This window comes from Etheostoma spectabile, chromosome 5, assembly GCF_008692095.1.
Source record: "Etheostoma spectabile isolate EspeVRDwgs_2016 chromosome 5, UIUC_Espe_1.0, whole genome shotgun sequence".
In the NCBI taxonomy this organism is placed as follows: domain Eukaryota; kingdom Metazoa; phylum Chordata; class Actinopteri; order Perciformes; family Percidae; genus Etheostoma; species Etheostoma spectabile.
In genome coordinates this window covers 26,398,999-26,416,386 of record NC_045737.1, presented here as the reverse complement: position 1 = coordinate 26,416,386, position 17,388 = coordinate 26,398,999, and the positions used below count along the sequence as shown (strand labels likewise).

The window sequence follows — 17,388 nt, the reverse complement described above, 5'->3', positions numbered from 1 at the left end:
GATCAAGATGCTCCAGGATTGGCCGGCCCAGTCACCAGACATGAACACCATTGAGCATTTGTGGGGAAATATTGCTGAAAGAATATTGATGAACTCTGGGAGGCATGCAAGACTGCTTTCCTAGCTATTCCTGATGACTTCATCAATACATTGTATGAATCCTTGCCAAACCGCATGGATGCAGTCCTTCAAGCTCATGGAAGTCATACAAGATATTAAATTTGAATCTCACAGCACCACTATTTAATTTGCTGACATATTTTAGTATTTGTAGTAAATTTGTTCAATTTATGTATAGGCGACAAAACTTTTGTCTTGCCAAAATTTGACCTTTCTGTCTTGTTTAAATAATAAATCTTTTTTTAGTGAAACTAATTTATTTCAGTGCATTGAACATCATTTGGGAGGGTTTTAGCTTTTCATATGAGCTATTTCTTACACCAATTGATTAATTAAAAGTCAGGTTAATAGCAGGTGTTTCTACAAAATAGATAAGCGACAAGACTTTTGTCAGGGACTGTATGTCACTGAGTGTTAATGATGAGGGACAGAGGGGGAGAAAATTCATATATATATATATGAAGATATGAAGAAAAAGAGAAAGGAAAAAAAATTATATGATATGAGAATCATTCAAGTTAAACTTTGAAAATAAAACTATTTAATACACACCTCTTTTGAAAGTAAGTCAAACAAAATGTAGATGGCAATGCATGCATTTATCTATATGCACACACAGTTGGGATATGATATAACCCACATGCAATAAGCAATGTATTTTGGATATTAATTTATGGCATAAAATATATGTACAAGTGACAGTAGGTGCGAGTAAGTCTGACTACATTCCTGTGATACAACATGATGGATTGTTTACCAGAAGAGCTTTATGTCAGAAAGCATAAAGCAAGTTCACCAGTTTTATGACGGTGAAACCAGCGCACATGTAAAGAAGTGTGATAGAGTGAGATAGAACTGCGGCTAATTATCCCTTATTAGAGTGTGTGTAAAGGTACTGCCAGGGGGGTGAGAAAAAAAATCCTGCGTTGACAGCTCACACGCCGCCCGCTAGTCCCACAGCAGCCCTAACTCTTGTCAGACACCAGAGATTGACGTATTTCACACACACACATACACACATGCATTGACGCACACACACACTCACACACGTACATGTATTGTTGTGATGTTTCTGCCATCACGCAAAGTAAGGCACAGATAATCAATGAGGAATGAAAACCTGTGAGGGGAAAAAGCCTAGCTCAGTGTGCCCTTTATCTTCAAAATCCTGAATGAGAGCTTTTAAGAAAGTAAAAATGTCTGGAACCCATTGAGGAGGCAAATTATGAATTTTGTTGGCAGGGGATAAACAAAAGACATCTTTGAAGAAGACAAAATTGTTTTAATTTGTCATCTTGCCCATTATTTTTTTCACAATAGAACTAGATTTATTCAAAGGGTTGCATTCTTTGTTTGACCAAGGTAAACTGGCCGGGCTAAGTGTATGTGTATGTGTATGTGTATATGTGTGTGTGTGGTTGCATGTGTGTGTGAATGATTAGGGGGTGTACGGTCAGTGTGGCATGATAAGAATGTTGCAGTGTGTTTGCAGAGTGTGTGTTAGAGAGATAATAATCCCAGCGGTCAACAAGAGTGAAGGGCCAGAGCTGCACTGACCAGCCCACCATCTGAGAGAGAAAAATAGAGAGAGAGAGAGAGAGAGAGAGAGAGAGAGAGGAAGAGGGAGAGAGAGAGAGAGGAAGAGGGAGAGAGGGAGGTAGCCATGTGGTTAACACTTGCTCACTGAGAGGCGATTGGAGCACAGCCAACCTCTTCACAGACAGGCTGACCACACAAGAGCCTCTCTTTCTCCCTCTGCCTCCCATCCTCCCTTCATCCTGTTACCTAACATTTCCTTCCCTAGGTTCCTCAGTTAGCCGCCTCCTACCTTCCTTTTTCCGGCTTGCCACTTTTGTCACTTCCAAACTTGCCCAAATGCCTACCTCCCATTTTCTCACCTATGTCTCTTCTCCTACCTCCTCCCACAACCCTAAACTGTCACTCTGTCCACCTCCCCCATCATGTCTGCTTTTGATGGACATCTCTCCTTCTGTCCCTCTGCCGCGGCTCTCCCAACACTTCTTTAGTGACGTTTTTTCTGTCTCTCCTCCTTTTCTCTCCGACTTACCCGTATAGGGATCTGTTCGGTCTCTGTTTCCTTCTGTGGGTTACGGTACTTCTCATAAAATTCTCTCTTCTTTTTGCCCTCTTTATCATCTTTGCGTTCCCTCTTTTCAGCAGGTTCGTCCAGGGGTTCAGTAGCAGAGGGCAGGGGAGAGGACATGGCTGGCTTCTCCACCTCCAGGTAGTTCTCGTTAGGGTTGAGCACCATTACACCGTAGCCCTCCTAAAACAGACAAGAAACATATGTGTATTAGAGCCATGTCATCAGCATCATATACATCAGATACTGCTCATATTACGTGTATGTCATGATATTTTATATATTCATCAATTGTATATCTTTATGTCTATTTCTATGTAGTACATATACAGTATAACAAACTGTATTTTTTAATGATCTTTTTATAACAAAGAGTTTTATAATGCAAAAATAAAATGTACAAATTGACCAGGTTGTGAAGACAAAAGGCTGCAAAATGTCTATGAGATAGCACTATGTCTACAGAATATAAATGAAATAAATGTATATTTAGGTAGAAAGCATGACAGATATGTGTGTGAGAGAGAGAGAGTGAGAGCTCTGTAGAAAATTTAAATGTAAAAAAACAAGTGTGATTGTGTATTTCTTTCCATTTTAATACCCAAAATAATGGAGATTTTACTTTTGAAAATGTCCGTACTGTATAGGCTTTATTAAACCTAAAATGTAATCTTGACAGAGCAGTTTTTTGTTGTTGTACTTTCAGAAAAATTTGATATTAAATTTGTCAAACCTCCTTAAGAAAGCTAGGATAACACTGCATGATAATCTCTGTTTCATTGAAGCTAAGGAGCTCAGAAACCTTCATGCTCAGTCTATGTCTGGTAGTGGCTCATGGTGTTTGAGAAAGAGCTCGGCAGTCGATATCTATGAGCAAATAATACCGCAACAACACGCAGATTGTGAAACGACTGGGGGAATGACGCAAATCCAGACTGAAAGAAATGGCAGAGAAAGAGACAGAGGAGAGAGTGTCACTGCAGGGACAAGCCTGAGAAGTAACTGGGGGATTGGAATTCAGCACCGGTGGTTTCAGTTGGTGAGTAGCATTTAGTGGCTCTAAAGGCCATGTGTCACTTAATATCACACCCAATCGATCCCACCATCACTCAACAAAAGAGTTAGCCGCAACTGCATACGTATCTGTGTATGTGCATGTCGTTGTGTGTTGGGACTTCTACAGACAGCACTACACAATCAAACGTTTTAAAAAAACATGTTTTGGAAGCTGAAAAACACAATAACATTTGATGTAATATTTATAATAATCAGTGTACTACTTCAAAATGCCAAAAATGAAAAGTAGAGAGGGAAATGTGTTTATAATAAGAAAGAATGACAGATGGGAAACGTATTGTGGAAAAAAGGAAGTTTTCTTGTAGCCTTTGGTGACTTCTTCAACTTTGAAGCCATTTTAATTAACTATGTTTATTGTCCTAAGCACTCCGAAGCTAAAGCAGGAAATGGATGGATTCCTGTTTCACTTTGGTTGTGCTTTTCGCACACAACCCCCATTGTGATACACATACACACACCCCAAGAGTCAAACTTGTGGGTATCCGCCGGTGCAAACACACACACCCACACACACAACCACACACTAAAGAGTACGAAAGACATCGGTGCTGACAAAAAGACCTTTAGGAGATGTGAGAAGGGAGTTAAGAGAGGCTGCGTCGCTCAGCTTCCTCTGCAAATCGCCACCACACACACTGTCTCCTCAAGGCGGCACGTCTCCTCTTCCTTAATAAGTGTTAACACAATGTGCTTGTCTTCTGTTGACGCAGCATGAGTATGTCCCTCCTGTGCCCATCGACATCAAACCTGCCACACACCCCTTCCCTTAGCACCTGCCGTGTGTTGACAACGGCAGAATGACACTTTCTCACTTATTCAGATTATAAAATTAGTTTGATTTTCACTTCCTTTCAAATTCAGAAAAGGCCCTCCCACGGTGGACATATTTGTGATGTTAAACTTATTATTGATATAAAGATGATGAATTTAAGAAAGCATTTTTAAGTGAGAAGAAAACTGGACGATGATCAAATTGCTAATTGTTACATTTGTGTTTCAACATTACATCAGTTTTTACTAATAATTCAACAAATATATTTTGAAAATTCTAATTTCAGCTCTAAAGAATTTCCTCTTTCCTTAATTGTATTTTCTAGCAAGTGATTTATGACATTACAAAACTGCATGCCCACATTATAGTTTGTATGCAAATTCTAGGTAGATAATGTTTTGCCAAACTTGTTTTTTGTGTGTGTTTGTGTGTGTTTGTGTGTGTGTGTGTGTGTGTGTGTGTGTGTGTGTGTGTGTGTGTGTGAGTGTGTGTGTGTGTGTGTGAGAGAGAAAGAAGAAAAGGGAAAGTTGGAGAGGTAATGGATGAGAATCTATTAAGCTGACTTAATTCAGCCTGCAGACATCACAGACATTTGTACACAAATACAGAAGTTCAGACACACAAGCGAGCACACATTCAGACAGATGGATCATCGGATGAAAAAGAAATAGAAGTGGTAGAGGAGAGGAGAGAGGGGAAGAGACAGAGGGTAAAAGAAGATAGATAGATAGATAGATAGATAGATAGATAGATAGATAGATAGATAAAATGCTAAGACAAAGAGAAGAGAAGGAAGGAGAGACAGAGAGATGTGCTCTAACCAGATCCACACCAGCTTTGTGCCACTGCCCACTGGTGGCAGTCTGATAAAATAACTGACAAGACAAGTTAAGCTTATGGCAGCCACATCATATAAACAAGATACAATTTTAATTTAATAAATGATTAAATGCAATACTGATAAATACAAATATATATATATATATGACAAAACTAAACAATGACAAAATAAAAAGGACACTGCACTGTTAACACATTCCCACAAAGATTACATTAGATACATTTCCCATAGAAAGAGGCCATAATGACAGGAAACAAAGCCCCTGGCACTTCCACACTTCCAAACCACCACCACATCATTTTGTGTGCATTTCTCCCTTCCCCTAATTACAAGGTCAAAAGTTAATGGTTTAGCAACACTGGCCCAAGTGTTCTGATGCTAACCCTGAGTGGCCTACTACCATGTTTATTTGTCAGCGCTCTTACCCTAACCTTTACTGGTCAATAACCCTTCCTGGCCTTAAGCATACTATTGCTAACCTCAAGTGGCCCGCTTCCTAGCCTTTAGTGTCCTTATGCTAACCCTGAGTGGCCTATAGCCTATTGGCCTTTTCTTTTTGGAGAGGCTAACACACCTAACCGAGCTAACAGTGCTAACCCTTTTTAGCTATCCAGTCACCCAGAAGGACATTGCTGTAAAGGCGACCAGTGTCGTCGGCATACTTAGTCTGGAGCAGCAGGGCCGCCGAGTTCACCTCTGTGTCGGAAACCATCATTTATTTGAACACTGAGAAGTCTGTGTTGGTGTCAGGACAACATTGCTCTCCCTGTCCAGACACTTCCTACTCTTATTCTTCTCTCTGTCAACCAAATATACAACAATGAATCTGGTGCTGATGGAGCGAGCAAAACAAAGCAATTGGGGATTTTTTTAAAACAATAATACTTTACCTTAAATTGAAATAACGCTATTTTATAATTGTGATTTGTATATATTTTTCTTATTTAAAAACAAACAAACAAACAGTATAACTTACTATTGTGATTGTCAAATTGTATATACCAAACCAATCTACAAATGTTTTAGACAAAAAAACGTGGTATTTAAATTAAACAGCGCAATGTAAACGCTTCAACCAAATCCCACCGAACTCATTTCTCCCACAGAGCTAATGTGCATCATCCTAGTCTTTGCGTTTTGTGACAGCTAAATCTCTCCATACACCCCTGTAGAGTTAGGTCATTCGGTCTTTGTGTTTCTGGCTAACTGTTAAGTCTCCCACACACACACACACACAAACACACACACACACTGGATACACCTGCTAAATCAGATCTTTGTGTTGTGATGTGCTGTCAAAGTGTGAATCTTACACAAATGCACACTGCAAACCTTGGGTCACCCTGCTTTTTATACCACTAAATCTCTCTCTCACACATTGCTAACATTGGGTCACTTTGCCTTTGTCCTACGCACACACACACGGTCTTCTAGCGTTGGGTTAGTCTTGTCTTTCTGCTGCAGTACGCAGGCTAAGTCTCTTCCCATGCCCTGTGGGTGCCCCTATGCCACCACCACACTGAGTCCCTGCCCTGGGGCCAGCGGTCAAGAGGGTCGCCCCGACCCCTCTAAGGGGGGCACCCCGACCCCCATCACCCCGTTCTGGACGCTCCTTAGCGCTCCTTTGTCGGCCTGTCCCATACCAGATAGCACAACAAAGACTGCTGCTGCTAAGGAAACCAGGGCTTGTCTCATCATCGTGATGAAACCCTTCCTCCGTCATCGCCCCACATGCAGCATTGTGAAGGTCTTTCATATCCCAAACGCTCCATACTACCGCAAGGTATTAAGAAAAAAAAGATTTAAAAAAAGAAAACAAATATGAAGCTGCAATATAAATATAATGGCATTAAGCATTATTTTTGATTAAATATGACAGAGCTGGAGGCATACTGTGCTGCCATAACAATACTGTCGATACTCTTTGATGACAATGACGCGCTCTCTTTATGGTCAAATTAGTTGCCGCTTGTCCACTAGAACTTTGATGGTAACAGATCATTATTTTCCCTTCCAGTCGCAGTATTTGGAATGCGTGTACGTGTGTGTGTGTCCACATGTTAGTGAGTACACAAGTGCGAGAGAGAGTAAATAAGATGTCCCTTTAAGACAGCAGCACCTCTATTTTTCCAGTGGCGTTGTAATGAAATGAAATGTGTCTAATGTGCGGGAGCGGGGAGAGAGGCGGCCGGAGTGAGAGGGTGTTTCATCTGTGCGTGTGGAGCTCAGCGAAGCTTTGATGTGAGAGCTCTCATGTAGTGAGCAGGGCTTTGGGCACAGGGAAAAGGACAGCACTTGACAGGTACAAAGCATGGCTGATAGCGGTCACGGGTGCATGCAGTGAGAAAAGTAGATGGTATGGTTGCATGAATTTGAGGTTGCATGTGTGGCTTTTTCCTGAATAGGAGCATGTAAATGCTCTTCTACGCATTGCACTTGTATTTTAGTGCATTTATGTATCCGTGCGCATGCATTTTACATCTTGAGAATCAGCATGCCGTCTATAGGTTTCCATTGAAATTGGATCTCGGGTAGCTTACTTTATTAGTTTTCTGTCGGGGGGTTGTTAGGATCGGGGCAGATGGCGCTCCCTTTCCTCAACAGCCTTCGCTCCACTTCCTTGTTTCCGCAATACACAGCTACCGATTCGCTGCTCAGACTTGACAGACAAGGGGAAAAGGGTCACCCTGCACGGCATATCCAATAAGAGGAGGAGGAGGGGAGGGATGTCTGCAGGCTACCGTCTGGTTTGAGATCTGAACGAGGCACAATGGCTGAGCAAGAAGAAAAGCTAAGTTGAAAAATGAGCGAAGAGCAAAGCATTGGTGTCACAATTTGTTTTCATTTCAGTTACTTGGGGCTGAAACAACATCAAATGCAAGTACAAAACTCTTTACTGGAAGAAGGAAGATGGATAAAAGACAGACTGTTCCTCAATAAAGAGGTATGATGGAGCGGACAGAGAAGGTAAATATTGTAATAACAAGTACACTCTCACTCTCCCTCTCTGTCAGGGCCACCCTGGCCTGCTCTGTGTGACCTTGTCTGTCTCCATCTCTACGTGAGCTTTTTTTTTTTCCATGCAGGGCCCCTTTATCCATCCAATCCCCTTCTTTTCTCTCTCCCTCTCTTTTTCCCACTCCACCTCTCCCTGAGGCTAAGATACCACACAGATCGCACAGTAATGTCAGATTAAGTCACGGTGCCCCCTTTCTCATTTTAACATCACACCAGCCTGAGACCCCCCATACCCAACCAAACACACAGCTATGTTTCTCTGAGAGCAGAAGGGAGGGAGAATACTTACTGTACCACTGGGACTATGAAAAGACATGCGTGGATCTTAGGGGTGATGTGAGAGGGGATGAGACGGGATTGTCATCAGCCTGTCAGCACAAAATCAATCATCCTCTTGATAACTAGCGATACCCAGGGGGCCAAGCAAGTACTTGCAGAGAAGACCTACATGTTACTAAATATTATTATCTCCAGTGTCTTTAAAAATGATAGCAAAATTAAATGGTTGATAACAAGATAATGGGCTACAATTATACCTATATTAGGTGGCATACATTGCAACGCTCAAATTACATTTTTTTCTATCCTCTGCTAGACCCCACATCCATGTATGTTTAAGCAATCAATTGAACAGCCAAAACAAATGTTTACATAGGAGAAGTAAGACAAACTGGACCGTCATCCCCCCATTTGCCCTCTGAGTTAATTTTAAACAAATCGCCCACTGAATGGGTTTCTCCTCTAATAAAGAGTACACATTAAATCAAGTTTCCCCAAGTTCAACTTTTCACTTCAAGTTCAAAGACTGCATTCGATGTTCGCTTCCACTAATGTGGTCGTACACTAATTTGGTCAAAGTAAATAAGACTCTGCGGTAATGATTATCTTTTTCTTGATCTTAATGAGCACAAGTAGATTAGGTCAGAATAAGAGGCTAACCTTTTGAGCTAGTCAAGTTGTGTCTGTAATAAGCAGCAGAGTTTTTAACCTTGGCATGGATGTCTAGGCTCATTTGGATATTGTTTATATGTGGAGCTGAATATTTATAAATGAGTTCAAAGTGGAGCAGTGAGGTGGAGGAAGAGAACAGAATAGCACAGCTTCAGATCCCTGATGCCTCAGCTTCTTTTTTCATGCCCGCATTTACATTTCTTTCTCTCGGTTTCAATTTCTATTTCTCTCTTCCTGTCTTGCTCCTCCCAACCTGTCTATTTTCAGCACCTTAGTGATAGGATCGACGTAAAGACACTCACACAGACACTGTTGGCCAAAGCCAGTTTATGTGTCAATTATTTACCATACTGGATGTCTGTGAATCTGTGAATTTGTTCAGCTACTATCTGTGCACAATGGTTGATCAAGCATTCGAGTGCCAGGACAGACTTTGCCACATAAACAAACACACACACACACACACACACACACACACACACACACACACACACACACACACACACACACACACACACACACACACACACACACACACACACACACACACAGAGACATACACACACACGCACGCACAGGGTTCGGTGGCCTGCTTCATCTGCTCTCAGCACGACACACACAGAGGGAGGTGCAGGGTTGGGGCTGGGGGTTGCTAGATTGGGGTGGATGTAGCATTAATCACCGTCCAGGTGGAAATTGTCAGAGCTATCGATTGTGCAAGTAAATGTTACACAAGTCATTTGTCTTTTCTTTTCGTTTTTTTTTTTTTACAGAAGACCAGCGTGTCATTCAAAAAGACACAACTGTGAATGTAAACTCTGCTACAGTGAAATTTCAGAGCTGTCACCAGCTGCGTAATAAGCTCCATAGCCACTTAGCAGACATCCACATATCTAAATGAATATGATTACATTGTTTTGCATCAACTGTTTTGAACAATAAAAAAAATAAATAAATAAATAAAATGGACTATTATATTAAGTCATGTCTAAACCAGCAGTGTTGCTTGGGCAGGTTATCAAATCCCTTGCATACTAAATTAACAATATCACGAATACTTTAATATTAGAGTATCAAACATGTGCTTGCCACATGTTTGATACCAGCAAAGGAAATACAGTAAGCAGGAAGTGTCCTCAGCCTACAGAGGGAAAGCTATGGGGAAATAAATACAGGAGGCTTATTCTGATGCCGTTAGCATTTTGATTTATATATTCTATATTGTCTCCCCTAAGCATACACATGTATTTTTAATGAGGGCACAGAAAGATATAGATCATGGAATGATAGGTGCCTCCCTACCCTCCTGCCTAACTATTTAATGTATAAATCAGGGAGAAAGGTGAGCAGAGAGGGGGAGGCAGTGTAGCTACAAAAAGAGGGAAGGTGGGAAGAGTGGAGGCATCCCAGGACCTGAAGGCCACTAATAACTGTGGAAGGAAGGAGGAAAGGCAAAGCCTGAGATCAATGGGCCTAGGATGGAAGGAATACAATCCTGAATGACGGTTACATTACAAGTATACAAGTATTTGGCAGCTTTTCAAAATCACATTTCTGAACAAGACCTCTGACCTCTGGAATTATATATCCTTCTCTGATGATCATGATGACAACAATGACACCAAAAAGTGAGCTTGCTTTTCAGTTACATTGAAATAAAGAAATCCCACCAACATGAGAAATTCTTAAAGAGCGCTGTCGAATGTTTCTAGTTCACCATCTGGGCAGGTAGTTAGAGCATTAACACACACGAACACACACACGGTGGGTGCGAGACGCATGGCCATATGTAGAGTCTGAGCCGGCCGAGGTCAATGGCAGGGCACATCTAAACATTGTAGACACATGAACGTATGTATGCACAGACCTAGGCATCTCCATGGTAAAATAATACACAAGTACCTGTGTGTATGCGATGGTAAATTACAAAGAAAAGAACATTACAGTACCTGGGTTGCATTGTGTAGCATGTGCCATTTCATGTACTTTTTGCAAATAATGATGAACATAATGGATCATGAAAAAAGTTATTGTTTGGTTCCAAATTCAGATTTAAATTGCATGCTTCTGATGCAAAATGTGTTGGAGTGCTGCGCTGGGTGTCATCTAACAGTATATGGCACTGTGTTAGTGAATAATGAGACCATGTCGTTGCACCCAGGGTATTAATCTTACTGAACATCACAGGACCACCATGGGTCAAATGTCAAAGAGGAATCCCTTCACCCCTGCCCTGTTATTGTGACCTAGGAGGGAGAGCCACAGAAAGAACTGGTGGTCCTGTCTGTTGCTATGTGAGGTGTGTGTGTGTGTGTGTGTGTGTGTGTGTGTGTGTGTGTGTGTGTGTGTGTGTGTGCGTGTGATATTTCATGTTAGGTGTGACCTTTCATAAGATGAAATTTTCTATATGTGTAAAATATTCATTCTACTTGCTGTGGTATTGTACACTGTGAGAGTGTAACAGGGCAGCGATCATGCAACCGGCAATAAATCAGAAGGCCACAGTATTAGCACACAGACACACAACCACAATGACACACACACTCCAACAGTCTGACCTCTCTCTAAGTGCAGGTCCGTGAGTCAGGGGAGGTCGCCACAGCCAATCACAAGCTGTGTTTGAAGTGTGAAGGGTAAACACTATGGCGACTCTGTCCTGCCATTTACTCTGCTTATTTTCACAGGATGCAACCTAGGAAAGAGGTGGCGGAGAATATAATGTGTGTGTGTGTGTGTGTGTGTGTGTGTGTGTGTGTGTGTGTGTGTGTGTGTGTGTGTGTGTGTGTGTGTGTGTGTGTGTGTGTGTGTGTGTGTGTGTGTGTGTGTGTGTGTGTGTGTGTGTGTGTGTGTGTGTGTGTGTGTGTCTGCACATTTTCCATAGTGTCATTACCACATGGCTGGGTTTATGCTTCACAGCACACACATGGAGCTACGCATGTATGTTGGAATCCCCTTCATCCTCTCACCATACGGCCAAATACACGTTCAGAAATCCATGCTGTGGCAACTAAGGAAACCATGCATGGAGCAATAGACGTGTTCCTATTAACCCGATGTAGCCTTCAAAAATGGTTGAAAAGCAATTTACCATGGAAAGCGGCTGTAAAACACATCCTCTCTTTCTCTCACACACACACACACACACACACACAGACCGACCCCCTCAACCCCACCGCCGCCACAATCCTCACTAGAACCTCTTTCAAATCTACTACTTTTTTGTAAGACCACCTGTTGTCTATTATTTTTACATACTGCTTTTCTCATAAATCATAACACTCTGTAATTAATCAAGCTGTCAAAACAGGGACCGGAGGTCACCTGGAGGGGTCGGAGGTGGTTGCAGGGCCGATGGAGGTCAGGGTCACACCGCATTCCTCATTATCAAGTTGGGATGGGAGAGGGGCCGGGCAAACAAAAGCGAAAGCAGATGGAGGAGGAGAGGTGGGGGGGGGGGCACAGATGAAAAAAAGAGCTAGCAAGACAGAGAGAGAGAGAGAGACAGAGAGAAGGACAAATTGACAAAGAAAAGTGAAAGATGCTGTCAGCTGCCTTCAGATGAAGACAGGGGAGGCAAATCTGAGAAGGGAGACATCACATAGAGAAGTGGAAAAAAGGGAAGAGAAAAAAAGAGAGGCATGAAAAAAGAACAAAAGAAATGTACAAGATGTTTCTACTGTATAGACCTGAAATTGGTTGGAGAGAGGAGAAAGAGGCGAGAAGGAGGTGGAGTGGTGCGGCTTCTACGATGGGAAAATAGGGAATCAGCTGTGGAAGTATGATTGTTATCTCATTCTCTGTGTGTGTGTGTGTGTGTGTGTGTGTGTGTGTGTGTGTGTGTGTGTGTGTTTTTGGTTGTGTGTGTGTGATGAGGCAGACTATATCTCTTCAGAGGAGTGTGTATCGGTGTCTCAGTGGGTTGAGAGCCAGTTCAGAGACAGGACCAAGAGCCTGGAGTGGCATGTCACTGACTCCACAATACACGCTGCGATTAGATCACACTGATTAGACTGGCACATATACACACATATTCACACAGATACAACACACACACACACACACACACACACACACACACACACACACACACACAAATAAATTCCCATGCAGAAAGAGAAGCTGAACCAATAGGCTATCTAGTGTCAAGTTATTTTTTTGGCCATCTCTAGGTGGCAAGTTCTCTTATTTGGGAAATAATTAACACTATCATAAAGGGTTGATAATAGAATAATGTTTTCTTTATGTCATATCACTTTTTGCTAACTTAGAAAAAGAAGTATGGCATGTGTAGCAAAACGTGTAGACAATCAAGTAAAATTAAATAATCTCATTACGAGTGTGAAAATGTTATGTGAAGTTATGAGTGCACAATCAAACAAGATGAAAAAAAGAAGAAGCTACATGCTCAGTAGGGGGATGAAAGACTGGGATAGCCTCCGGAGTGACGGAGAGAGGAATAGATTTGAAAAAAAAGGAACAATTTTAAAAGTGCAAATGCCACGGAACTCCTCGCGCTATGTTCGCGTCCCCCTCCCCTGCGTGGAGCATGAATTCTCAGGCGTGGCTCGCTCTATCAAAAACATCACTCTTGAATGAGGCGCCGACCATTGCGCAAAATTAGCTGTCACCCTTTCCTCAAAATCTTTGTTAATCTTGTTTCCAGTGTTTGCGGATTTATCAGCACATGCATCAATGTCAGCTCCTTGGTTACTGAGCCGCACTACGGGAGAAGATATAATTAAAATGTTTGGGGCGTGGGGGGGTGGGGGGGCCGGGGGGGGGCGGGAGGGGGGGCTGCCGAGGGCTGGAGTGCTAGGAAAGACAGGGCGGAGGGATGAGGTGGGGGGCGGGGGGGGGGGGGTGAGAGGGCTGGGAGGAGGAAGGTGAAGTCTTCCTCTCGTCTTGTAGTTTCCCCTGGGAGCCTGAGGAACACAGAGCCAGTGATAACAGACAAACGGGCTGGGCCGCACCTCTCTTCCTCTCCCTCTCTCGCTCACTTTCCAGTATCATGTGGGTCAGCGTGTGCCGCTATCTCTTTAATGACGCTAGCTCCACTGATCTGGCCGTGTTCGGGAAACTGGTCTCATTGCTAACCACTTGACACAGAAGAAATCAACAGCCTAATGCATTCATCTACTGATATAACTGCCTTATCAACAATTTGATGCACAACTAACCTATCCAGAGACTTTCACACATGGATGTCATGGCTTGGGAGAAGGACAAACAGAAGACAATCATTCAGTACACAACATGCATGAACAGCATTTTGAGCGTATCACTGACTTAAACTAAAACACTTTGACATCTGGAGGGGCGGTGTTGAATTACACTGTGCCACAACAGCTTGATCCTTGATACGTTTCCAGCACATCTCTTATCATCATGTGGCTTTTCAAAAACCATCACTTGCCCATCCAGCTCACATCAAGGGACAAGGGACATCATGCAATAAAAAATTCCACGTCCAAGTCTCCCCAGCTGACTTACAGATACAAACACAACCCCAGAGCATATTTACACATTTATACAAAATCTCACACACACACACACACACACACACACACACACACACACACACACACCCCTCTGGGAGTGCGGTTGGGATGCAGAGACATCCCAGAGAGCTGTGTCACAGTACCAGCAGGTTTCAGCGCTGTGTGGACAGAACTCTGGCCATGAAGATGACAGCTCAGGAGACAGCACGGGAGGATGACAGACATATGTTTAAAACATAAATGCATAAATGCAAACCCCTTAGGAGATGACACCTACCATAGTGGTCATCTGTCCTTATCCCAAAAGACTGGGGTGTCAAAGAATACGACAACTGTGCGCCCTTATCCTCGAATATCTATTACAGAGTTTGGAAAGTGTGTGTGGTGTGTGTGTGTGTGTGTGTGGTTAGATGATGTTCAGACAGGCAAGCGATATCTAATTTTGCAGATATTTCTCACATCATGGTGAGCGCTGCCAAAACAGTCCAGACCGAAGATGTGCTGCACAGTAAGGTGGCCTAGCCTTAACCTCTCACCATGCCTGATACGACATATCAGCACTGTGTGCAGAGCTCCTTTTCTCCTCCATCCAGACCTTTAAGTGCGGTCTAGCAGGTTTGGCTGGGAGGTCGCGTATTCCCCCTCTTCATTAGTGAGAAAATGGACTCTGGTAAACGCTTGTTAAAGCCCTTACCTACACTCCCCCAGTTAATGGGAGTGATCCATTTGTGTCCGTTTCTGCCTGACAAGGCTTTACTGGAAGATTAATAGTGCGGTGTCAGGCCACGGCCACCCTCTGTCCCGTTCTCATTTCCTTTCTTCTGGGACGCACACATGCAATAATGGAACCCCGTCTTTTGTTGTAACACCATGATTAGCCAGGGAGGGAAAAAGCACAGGAATGACAGAATGAGAAAAAGAATGGAGGAGAGAAGGGGAAAACAAAAGGAATATAATAATAATAAAAAAACACTTTCCTTCATAATGTGGTACAAGTGTAGGTTTTAAGGTTGTGAATTACGGGCACTTGACAATGGCAGAGCAATATTATTAATTAATCTCCATGTGAGGTGAAGAGAGACATAATGAATCACTTGTGGGTATTTCCACTGTTTTAAAAAGGCTGGCTTTATCTTGGCATGATCCAGAGAGAGGTCTGAGAAAGACGATGGATGACAGAAAAAGAGACAGAGAAAGGGAATACATTGGGTGAAATAATAGAGACAGAAAAAAAGACAGTGAGAGAGAGTGAGAGAAAGGAGTGGGGAGAAGTCCTTAAAGGGCCACCCAGGGTTTCGTCTATCACCCAGGCCCCCCGGCAATCCCTCTTCCTTTCGGGGATGACACTGTCAAGTGTTCTGTCCCTTCACTGGCTGAACAGGATAATCGCTCTTAATAATTACACGGACATTCCCGGGAAGCCTGTCCTGTTCGGGAAGAGCAGTTCTTCAGATGAGAGTCCCATGGTGCAACAGGCCTGGATATCTGCCATATGAATGTACAAATTGAAATCTAGACAAAGTACTTTATTTTTTTATCTATTTCATCTCACTGGGTCTTTTCTCTCTGGTGATTTCTCTGATGGGCAAACCAACAATCTGGTAAACACACAAACAGACACAGACCGACGACCTGCACGGCAACCCCCTCCTCACTACATCCCAGTCGGTGCCAATGGAGAGCAGGGTGTTTCTCAAAGGAGAGTATGGGGGATTGGGGCTGGTGGTGTCTCATTAAATTCTTGGGATTGTCTAATTGTCTTTCGTGGACCTCCGAGAGACTAGTACATTATACTCATTGCAATTAACTAAACAAAAGAGCCGAACCGCCCAAGCACTGGGGACAAGCCGTCCAGCCGGGACCAGCACTACAAAACACAAACACACACACACACCAGAAGAGAGTGCAGAGAAACAATAAAGAACAAGAGAAAAGATATGAAGGAGAGCAAAAAATAAAGAAGGAATAAAAGGCGAGGGGAATGAGCAAGGACTCAAGACCGATCTTGGGATTGGCCAGATGTCAGAGTCGGGTGGGAGGTCGGGGTGAGGCGAAAGAGGAGGAGGGTGTCTGTGCTCATTTGAGACGCACCTTTGTGCTGGACCTGTCTTGTTTACTGCACTACAGCTTAGCAGTGCGAGGGTCCTATTCAGGGTCCAGGCCTTTCAGAAGGTACTGAAGGAGCCCTTAAGCCCACTTAACTACCATTTTCACACACTCTGCCTGCTCTCCTCTTTGTCCTTGCCTCCATTACATCAAACGGAGGAACAAAGGTGGGGAACAGAAACTGGGTCTGGCAGAATGGCGCCCATCACAAATATTAATTTGAAAAGGTGTTAGAGAGTAGAATCTACTTTTATGCACAAGGACAACTTGGGATTTTTTTTTCTCTCTACCTTGTCGGGGGGCTCTTTTGGGGCCGCAATGAGCTTGGTTTTCAGGCTAAAGGGGAGGCTGAGGGCTTGCAGCATAATTATCCAAGAATAAGGGGCTTGAGACGTGGCACACTGCTAAAGACTGAGCACACACAAGCCCACACACATGCACGCGCACTGCCTATTAACTAAGCTCCCAACATCAGGCCTTCTTTCACTTGCCAGAGCTATTAGGCAGAGCAACAAATTCAGAGAAGACATACACATGTGATGTGACTGCAGGGGTTGGCATAGAAAAACTAAGAAGCAGCAAACTGCTACTCTTCATCAGAAAAATATACATGATACAAGCCATTGCAAAGACTGAAAAGCATAAATAGAAGGAAAAAAAAAGTCATATATAGAGATATTAAAAGCACTTTTTAGTCAAACAAACTTGTTCAAAGCATGTTTGCTGGCAGGTAAATGGGTTTGTAAAACTGACCTTGAATTGACTGGTGGAAATATAATTATCTGAACTAGAGGTAATCCACAGTCCGCCGCTCTTATTGCTAATAATTTAGAAAGACACAGAATCTGCGCACGCACGCACGCACACACACACACACACACACACACACACACACACACAC

At 43.0% G+C, this 17,388-nt stretch overlaps 1 protein-coding gene across 2 annotated transcripts in view; it reads right to left on the bottom strand.

Moving 5' to 3' along the window:
• arb2a (ARB2 cotranscriptional regulator A) overlaps positions 1 to 17,388 on the bottom strand; it is a 222,730-nt gene that overhangs the window by 149,701 nt on the left and 55,641 nt on the right. For both annotated transcript variants that reach the window (XM_032516685.1, XM_032516686.1), the window contains exon 7: positions 2,189 to 2,407. In XM_032516685.1, coding sequence (XP_032372576.1) covers positions 2,189 to 2,407 — 219 coding nt within the window. The remainder of the gene's footprint in view (positions 1 to 2,188; positions 2,408 to 17,388) is intronic.